The sequence below is a fragment of the Penaeus japonicus genome, unplaced genomic scaffold (assembly GCF_977035675.1).
Source record: "Penaeus japonicus unplaced genomic scaffold, GWHDUDI00000001_assembly GWHDUDI00000024, whole genome shotgun sequence".
NCBI lineage: Eukaryota > Metazoa > Arthropoda > Malacostraca > Decapoda > Penaeidae > Penaeus > Penaeus japonicus.
In genome coordinates this window covers 23,461,684-23,471,683 of record NW_028234426.1, presented here as the reverse complement: position 1 = coordinate 23,471,683, position 10,000 = coordinate 23,461,684, and the positions used below count along the sequence as shown (strand labels likewise).

General features: G+C 36.0%; 1 protein-coding gene across 12 annotated transcripts in view; it reads left to right on the top strand.

Annotated features, from left to right (window-relative positions):
* Fas2 (neural cell adhesion molecule fasciclin 2) overlaps positions 1–6,372 on the top strand; it is a 144,916-nt gene extending 138,544 nt beyond the window's left edge. For all 12 annotated transcript variants that reach the window (XM_086550828.1, XM_086550826.1, XM_086550824.1 and 9 more), the window contains 2 exons: positions 1,707–3,409; positions 3,668–6,372. In XM_086550828.1, coding sequence (XP_086406954.1) covers positions 1,707–3,363 — 1,657 coding nt within the window. In that variant the 3' untranslated portion in view covers positions 3,364–3,409; positions 3,668–6,372. The remainder of the gene's footprint in view (positions 1–1,706; positions 3,410–3,667) is intronic.
* The last annotated feature ends 3,628 nt before the right edge of the window (positions 6,373–10,000 follow it).

The window sequence follows — 10,000 nt, the reverse complement described above, 5'->3', positions numbered from 1 at the left end:
ATCTTTCACCGCCTATCAGTCATAGCCAGTTTGTCTCTATAATAGCAATATCTTCTTGTGCAATTTGCAGTTGATATCATTATGATAAAAGAATAACAATAACAATAATGTTCAGAGATCTTCGAACCATTGGCTTTCCTTTGCTTATTAACACAATGCATGTGACTTATTTTGCTTTACCTATTAACAACAGTTCTTGCATGCTGGTGACTGTGAATTGTTTGTTTATTCTTAGGTTACAAAGATTTTTTTGTAAATCTTATTAATGTGTTTAATAAGAACATGATGATTATGTTTGTTGGGAATGACCGTGGTATGTGCAAGGAACAAGAAATTTGGAAGATTTGAGTATGGTGATTAATTCATGTTCGAAAATTATGAAAATAATTATGCATTTGTCTTGTACTTATAATAATTTCATCTGTTTTATGTGGGTTTTCATGTGTTTATATATTATACTTCTTAGCTGTTTATATGTCCTAATGTTAAGTCCATGTGTAATGATGTATTTATTGTCAGATGCCTTTGTGATGAATTGTATTGGAAAATCACATTTTATTGTATTTTATGTATTGTAGATAAATGAAAACTTGTCAACTGAAACAAATATATTTGTTTCAAATGTCATATGTGGGCCTATGAAATGTTATATAACCTTTCTTTTTTTTCTTCTGATTATTATTGTCATTTTATCAATATAAGTGAAAGTTGTACTTTGGAGTTAAATTCTTTGGCAGTTCCAAGTAAGACCAAGTGAGTAAATCTTCATTTTTATGTAATTTAGCATAGATGATTTATAACATCACTTCCATCATCATTCCTGTAAATTAGCAAATATTTCTAGAAATAACATTAAATAACATTTTTGTTTCTTGTAACTGCAAAAGTATAGAAACCTATTAGATATAAAGGAAGAGTTGAAAGTTCCCTATCATATTCAACTCCAAGATATGATTGATCTATCGTCCATGGGTGAATAGGCCGCAGTCCATGCAAAATGTTAATTAAACAGATATCGTCCAAAAACTGAGGACTTTCACCTTTTAATTCAACTTGTTTCCTTGGAAGGAACTTTCGACCATGACTTTACATTTAATCGTTTCGTTTGATTTGTTTGGTTCTTAGTGCTGCATAACCTTTTTTCCAACAATCCTGTAAACCCTCATACAGTTAGTCTCTACCGTGATATTGGGAAGTTTTTCAGATAAGGCACTTGTTGTGTGTAGAGTATAGGCCATTTTATTTTTGTGATTAAAATTGATTTATTGCTTATGTTGAAGTTGTATAGGTAGTTCTGTAGTCATGTTTATAGATAACTAAATATTTGATGATTATGTAATTGATATATGATAAGTTAATTTAAGATGGCAGTGTTGTAATGTGCAAATTACACATGTGAAAAACATCAGAAAGTTTCAGATTTTGGAGAATTACCATGTACCATGTATGTTAGGGTGTAATGGAAAATATGATATTGAAAGTTAAAATCAGATGGCCCCCCCCCCTTTTTTTTTATATAGTAAGTAGTGATTTTTCTCAGAATTTATCTGATACACATTCCGTATCTTTTTGTCAAAACCATGATTTAAATGTTCAACCAAAAATTCCCTCTGGCTCTGTTTTCCATTTCAAAAGTAATTCTCAACATAGGCATTAGGAGAGTAGCAAGAGCTGAACTTCATTTCCACTGTTTACCAAACTTTCAGACAAGGGCCTAACAGGAGATCCATTGTACAAGTAAATGAAGTAGATGTCAGGACACTTGCTGACCAAGATCTCAGACATCGAAAGCAGCAAGTACACAACCAACATAATCCTGCTCCAATTAAAATGCAGGTTATGGGCCAAAATGAGGATTATGAGAGAAAAGTGAGGAGTCAAAACAGCCATATCACAAAGCCGCATATTGCTAAGGTCATAATGAAAAAGAACAGTCAGAACCAGAGTGGCTATGGGCCAAGTGGTCGTCCATACAGTATGGCAATGGCTCTTGAAAATCCTGTTTTCAATACAGGTAGCTCAATGAGGAGTAGCAATAGCACTCCAATTCTTGACCATGACACTTCCACCGACTCAATTTATGAAGTTCCTTTCGTAAACCGACAGGCATATTATCCAGAAACACCGAAACCTAAACCTCCATTACCAATGAGGAATCCTGATACACGGCTGTCTTTAGGGAGACAATCTCAAAGTCATGACAAACTTCTTAATCATGTACAAGAGTCTGCTACAGATACAATGTTATATGGAGACCAGTCTTCCTTTAATAGAGTACCGGGATCTCCATACCACGTGTCAGCAAGCAGAGAGGCATTGAATCAGGCACAGAGACCTCCCTATAATATGTCGGCAAGCAGAGAGGCATTGAATCAGGCACAGAGGGTTCCCTATAATATGTCGGCAAGCAGAGAGGCATTGAATCAGGCACAGAGGGTTCCCTATAATATGTCAGCAAGCAGAGAGGCACTGAATCAGGTACAGAGTCCGCCCTATAATATGTCGGCAAGCAGAGAGGCATTGAATCAGGCACAGAGACCTCCCTATAATATGTCGGCAAGCAGAGAGGCACAGAATCAGGTACAGAGACCGCCCTATAATATGTCGGCAAGCAGAGAGGCATTGAATCAGGCACAGAGGGTTCCCTATAATATGTCGGCAAGCAGAGAGGCACTGAATCAGGTACAGAGACCGCCCTATAATATGTCGGCAAGCAGAGAGGCATTGAATCAGGGATCCAGACTTCCCTACAACATGCCATTGAAGAATGGGATAGGAAATCAAGTGCCATCAAGTAATTCCAGTCAGTCTGGTATATATGAGACCATAAAGAGTCCCATGAGGTCTCCAAGTCAGAGCTCATTAAGTACACTCTATCAGCCAATTCAAAGTCCTCATTATGATGCAAAACCCAAATTGGCATATGAAATTGCTCCATACGATGATCCAGTGTTGCCAAATTCAAAAAGGAAAACTTTTTCTGGTAAGGATGTTCAACCAAAACCCATGTCCAGGTTTGCAGGACAGCCATCGAGCTACACCTCCAGCCCTCCACAGAACCAAAATGTTCCGCGACCTATCCGACCAATGATACCGCCTCCAGCCCCACCACCTTCCACTGAAAAGAAAGATGATAAGAAACCACTAAAAACAGTAACAACTATGTACCTTCGTGAACGTCCTCAGCAACAAAACCACAGTCAGAGTATGGATAATCTAGATGCTGCTCATTATCCATCCCAGCAAGACAGCCGGAGCTCCACGTCATATAGTCCACAGTCAATGACATCTGCAAGGTCTCTTGGCAGCTTATTAAGCACAGATTCCAGCCAACGGTCATACAAACAACCAACTCTCATCTAAATGCATGCATGCTAATGGGGTAGAGTTAGAATGGCTTCCGTTTTAGGTTGGTACTCACAGCAAGATTTCTTGGTGGTTTGCAATTTCACTATTTGTTTTGTTTTTATTTCTGAAATGCAATAAATTGCAGCACATTTTTTCCATTATTTTAAATCCAGAAACTTGATGTTTAGGGAATGATCCTTTCTGCATCTTAGTCTTCTTTTGACAAAATTTATGTAAATTTAATTGGCATGAAATTTAAACTCTGATTCTGAAGTTCCGTCTCTTAAGTGACGCTCATACCAGTGTTGTATTCCCACAGTGAAAAGGATGACAAAGAAGAGATCCTGAAAGAGGAGCAGAAGGAGGAAGAGGAGAAGCTGAAAAAGAGCGAGTCCAAGAGCAGTGTTACAAAGGACTCCCCAGTGTAGACCTTTGTCGTCTGCTAGTCTTCATATTTACACTTAAATAGACAGGCTTGAAGATTTGTAAAACTTTGAGGAGTGAGCGAGTAATACTTCTTCTACATGTAATAAAGGACATTAGCTGCAACAAGGATGTTTGAAACTAAATAATAGAACAAGAAAAGGCATTTTCAGAATGATTGCAATGGGTTGAAATAAAGCTTGCCAAAGAAAGAGAATGAGTAGACAAAGAGACTAGATTAATTCATCACTAGAAATATGTTAGCAGCGTGTGGACCCCTATTCTCTGGTTTTCAGGTACCGTGAACTATTTTGAGAGTAGAATAATGTGTAGTAACAAAATGACTTCTTATTGATGTCCTCTTTGTGACTGCACATGGTAAATTTAGAGAACTAATCTTTATAGTGAGGGTCATTAGTAAATGTGAATGCCTGATATAATCCAGCATTACGTGTGTGCAAGAAACTTCATGTTCATTTATGTACTGGTGGAAGAGATTTGTGATTCTCATATTGTGAAAGCATCAGCAAAATATAGTCAATATATTTTAGACTCCTCCCTTTTTATGAATATTATAGTTCATCAAATGGAAAAATAAAAAAAAGTCAGGCAGTATTTTTGTTTTACACTGCAATTAAAAAAAAAAAGAATAATAATGATTTTAAATGTGTGCATGGAAGACTTTGCCATCTTTGCTGTGCTGATCATAGCCTTATCATGTAAAGGATAATACTTTAATGTTCACAAATTAATCGCAATCTTTGGATTTGATGTCTGGGACAAGTTATTCCTGTGGATACTGTACACTTGGTATTGCCTGTATTGTATGTAATTATTTTTTGGTTCTTCTTTTTATACATCAAGGAAAAGAGAATGAAAAATAGGCAATCCAATGGTTGCAGCTAACACTACATTGCATCGTCTCCAGGAAAACTTTCAACTAGGCCTAGTCATATAGCATAGCCAATTACGAAACTGAGACGTGTGATGCCCATTTCAAAGTACTGTAATTCATCTCAGTTCAGTTGCTAAGTGAATTTGATATATGGACATTTTGCAGATAATTTTTAGATATTGCTCTTGGCTGAATATCAAGACTACATAAAAGGAATCTTGTTTTATTTGTTTAACTGTTTGTTTTTACATTAGGAAATGTATTGCATATGATTAGGTGCAATGTAGACTCTACAAAATGGCTTATGGTTAATATTTTGAGATTTATAAATGGACCAAATTGTAATTTCTAGATAATTAAAATCAGTGCACTTTAGTAAATAATTGAAATTTTTTAATTCTTAATTACCAGTGACTGTACAAACATTTTAATTATTTGCTCTCTAAGATTGACAGAGCTTATAAAAGAATTTCTTTGAATAGTTTTTTCAAGGTTGTGTCATATCAACCTGGGCAAATGCCTTAAATAAGTATAAACTGAATTCTTACACAGTAGTTCTGTATTTTAATGATAATAGGATGATATTTGCCCAGTTGATATGACAATATATACATACTGGGTCAATGGTCTGATCACTCAACTCTAAATTGTGGTCGGAGGGCCAGTCATGACCCTCGCCTATGGTTGTCCTACGAGTCGGTATGTTGTCATTACTGCACCCATGCTTGGGGTCGTGACTGTCCTCTCGTCACACCTTTTCCATAACTGTGTCTTAGAGTTCAAGTTGCATCAAATGTGACGAGGCTCTTGCGACAAAGGAGTATTGCAAATTCTGAAATGACACTTCGGTGAAAGAAATGTCTGTTTTATTTATTGAAATCTGCTTTACAGCATTCTTTTGGATATTACTTTCTATACTGGCTATATTCCTAATTCAGCAACACCATCACCATTCAATTTTTTTATATTTTTAAAATAAAAAAAATAAAAAAAACAGTTACAGATTACAAAAGCATTTTTACCACAAATGTTTTCATAGTTATTTATTGTAAAGCCAGCAACCAGTAACTTAATCAGTAATATAACATTCAAGTACTTACCTCTGCTCAAGTGCCATTTAAGAATTTGACTGCTGTATGGCTCACCATTTTTGCATAAGACAGCACGTGGTTGATATCATATGGGCGGGCACACTACCCATGATAGTATTGGATAATTTTTTTTTCTTATTCTTACCCACAGACACTGCTTCCTGCTTGAAAAAGTTGTAAATATATTAATGTAAACATTTCAACATCAATTGCTATGTGAGAGTTTTGGCTGTGCTTGAGGATTATAATGTGTGTAGCATTTAATGGAGAGAGAGAGTGGTCTTCTGTATCAAAAGCAGAGCTCTCACTTACCACTAAAGAAAAAAAGAAAACAAGTTACATAGACATTTATCTTGTCTGTTTTGTTATCCACAATCTGTATAACATTCCTTATTACGAACAACTTATTTTACATATTTAGACAAAAAATAGAAGTAGACGACCCGTTTTCTTTCTGTGTACACTGAATGATGAGAGCATTTATATAAACCCTAATGTAGCTGTGTCTGCCCCTACCCGTGTGTTAATATAAGGTCAGCTTTTTTATTGTGATTACGTATGACTAAGCTTGTCTGTACTCCAGTGTGGTAAAAATAAAATGTCTGCTATTAATAATTTAGTCAATAACCTTTTATTGTGATAGTGAATAGGAAATGTTGATATTTCCTATTGTACATTCTGTTTGTCTCACGTGCAGTTGGGAACCTGAAGTAAAGGATATGATTTTACATATAGCAAAAAACATTTTTCCTTTTGTAATGAATGTTTGTTCACAGTTATTTGCACAGAAAATTATCAATAATTTTTCTTATTGAACTTAGAAATCTGAATGTCATTTTCCAGACTTCATTATGATAATGTCATATCTCATTTGTAAATTGTCTATCTTGTTTATGTGAAGTAACAGTATAATGATCTTGTGATCTGATACCACTGAGAAACACCAAATTGCAAACACTGAACCCTGAAAGTTGCAAAGTCAATCCACAGATAAAACCAATAGATGATTATGATGCTAAATGTGGCTATGATGATATAGCATATACAACAAAAAAATTAACATTATTAGTGTCATCCATGACAAAAAGATGACAATATTAGTATTATTAATGTCATAAGGAATAATGACGATAATCATAATCTTGATGAAAACACTGAATACTCAAGATCACTTTAAGGATACGGTTTGTTTTGACTTGTTTCTCACTCTTTTTGTTCTCTCTCTCCCTGTGCTTTGTTTCTCTCTTCTTTCTAGTGGACTTGGGGAATGGTCAAAAGGTAACAGGGGAATAGTCAAAAGATGACAGATGGCTCCAAAGTAATTTCCTGAAATGTATTAAAAGGAACATAAACACTTGACAGAGATGCAAGGCAATGATCTTTGAATATCTTCACTCTGAGAATGTTGATGTTTGCTTCCTTCAAGAGATCAGAGCTATTGCTCGTTATGCAAAAATTGCGGGATAAATTTAAGATGGCAGACACAATGTTGCTAATCTTTCTACAAGAGGAAGCAACATCTACACAGAAAAATTACTCCATCTAAATCTAGAAGACAAACTTGACAACAAGTGCTGAGTATCATGGTGTCAAATCATTTCTTGATGGTAAAACTATCCCCATTTTTAATGTGTATAACTCATGCAACAGTGACAGGTCAGCTAACCACCTGGACAATATGATACATAGTGATACTGTCATATTGCATGGAGATTTTAATGCTTGCCAGCCTCACCTAGACTCCAAAGGAAGCACCATTGGCAAAAAAGGTAAGGCCTATTATGATTCTCTCAAAAGCACTAGTGATCCCATATATCTATCATGTATGGTTTGAAAAGACACATTATCTATGAAGTAAATTAGATTATATAGCCCTACATATTCAACAACCTTGCCAGGCACCATAGAAGTAATAGTCATAGTCATAGTCAGGGATTACTGGACACCCACCCCATGATATCCTATTACTACTAAACATCATTATACATTCATTTTCAGGATTGCATGCTGGACTTTCCTCCTATCAGTATCAATCATTTTAACAAAACTCTGTCACAAATTGGTAGTATCATTCATCAAACTCCAAAAAACTATCATGCATAGGTCTCCATCCTCTAGAGTAAGCAAGCATGAAATTAAGATCATGAGATAAAGCTACTTTGAAGATAGATACAATCTATGGTTATTCTGAAAAAAAAGAAAAAAAAAAAAAAAAACAGGAGGAAGCACTTAGCTAGGGATTCCACTTAGTGAGGCCCCTGTGTGTTTTTCAGTGAGAAGCTTGATGAGATAAGGACTCAAAGGGGAGAATTGTGGGTAGAAATGGTTGATTCCACGACCCCTGTGAGTAATTTTGAAAGGAAATTGATAAGATTAAGGCCATTCATACAATACAACACCTTGACTCCATCCAGACAGGGTAGCTTCATCAAACACAAAAATGAAATAGACTATCAATATCAACCAACAGACCTGGCTGACACACCATTTACAACTGCCAAACTTCCTGCAGCTATTTAAATTAGCAAATCCACTGCACCTGGGATGATGGAATTAATTATGACATTGTCTGACTTCGTGCTTATGTAGAGGCAAAGGGAAGAAATCCTCATACCCATTACAAAACCAGGATGACCCGACGAATTCAGACCAATTCATCTGATCCGGTCTCTCCTACATAATTCTCATTTATCTTCTCCACTAGATCAAAGACCAGATTCAACTATTTGTCTTTAGCTTCCATAACGGAAAGGAACACAAATATGTTTAGCAAAGTAGCCAATGGGAAACTATGTACAGTCTTCATTCTATATAGATTTCGAGAGTGCTTTCTACAGCAATTCTCCATGAATCAACAGTCTTACTGCTTGCAGGTGAGCTTCTTAGGGTTAAGGGCGAGCGTCTACTATGGAACCTTTTGATCATCTATCTTATAGGAAAGCATAAGTATGATACCAAAGCACCTGCAGCGCTTTCGGTGAATTAGAGGTATGTAGTTCATAATTTGAGAGTAATGCAAGCTTGTCAGTAAGATTGGAGACTTAGACAGTACAGCATCCTATACTGATGATATTCTCACTTTGATCTTTGATAGGGGGCCTATGATTCAGAAAAGAGTGTGCTTATATTGACCTTATAATCAACCTTATTAAGACCAAGTATACATTCAGCCCTGATAACTGCCTTACATCACAACTTTAGGCGGACAGGTTATACAGGTTGTCACCACAATGCCTGATGTTAGGGTGACTGATCCATACCTCATGTCATGCAGTTCTCGTTCAAGATATTAAATAACACTGCTTGGAGCGTTCAAGACCATTGCAATATAGAAGCAACAGATGTGTAGTTCCTCCTTTAGAGTCTTCAGGTTGATATATAATTCACAAGTTGGGTCCATGATTGACTATGGGAGTCCGGTTGTTAGTTTGCTGTCACCAAATGTTCTGAAACTTGTTAAAGTTTTACAGAAAAAGGTTATGAGAATTATACTTTCCTGCTCATTGACTGTTAAAGGATATCAGTATACTACACGATGTGTGCAGGATGCAGTTTGGAAGGCAAAGCCAAACTCATAAAAAATCTGCAAAATGTGCATAACGCTCAACCAAACCAGATAGTCATGTAAATAGGATAAAGTCTAAAGTGCATGCAGTCCATCAGGCTGTTTGACTGATACCTTATACTTAAATAGAAGGTAAGCCAGTTGGGATAGATACCTTGGCATCTTAACCTGGCTTTTTGCAGAACATGTACACTGTTCTGTAAATAATTTTTCTCTCTCTATATATATATATCTTTCTCTCTCTCTCTCTCTCTCTCTCTCTCTCTCTCTCTCTCTCTCTCTATCTATCCTATCTATCTTTCTCTCTCTCTGTATCTATATCTCTTTTTTGACATTCCCATATATGATTATATTTCTGAGAACCACATACGTTGTCCCTTATTCCAGTAACAATAACTACTTAGTAAACATGTGTATTGATGGGAATTTTCATTCTGAAGAAAAAACCCTTCCACAGGTGTTTGTGCCGGCGGAGGTAACACTTGTGTAATGAAACTCTGTGGGTGTGACGTAGACTTGTGATGTAAGACAGTAATACAGTATAGAGGGAAACAATATGAAACAGAAGGAGAATAGATGCAAATATTTTTTTTTTCAGTGATGGTTTATCATATCTATCTATCCTACACTGAGTTTGTTTTGTACATAAACGGACAGACTGGCACGAATTTGAGTTGG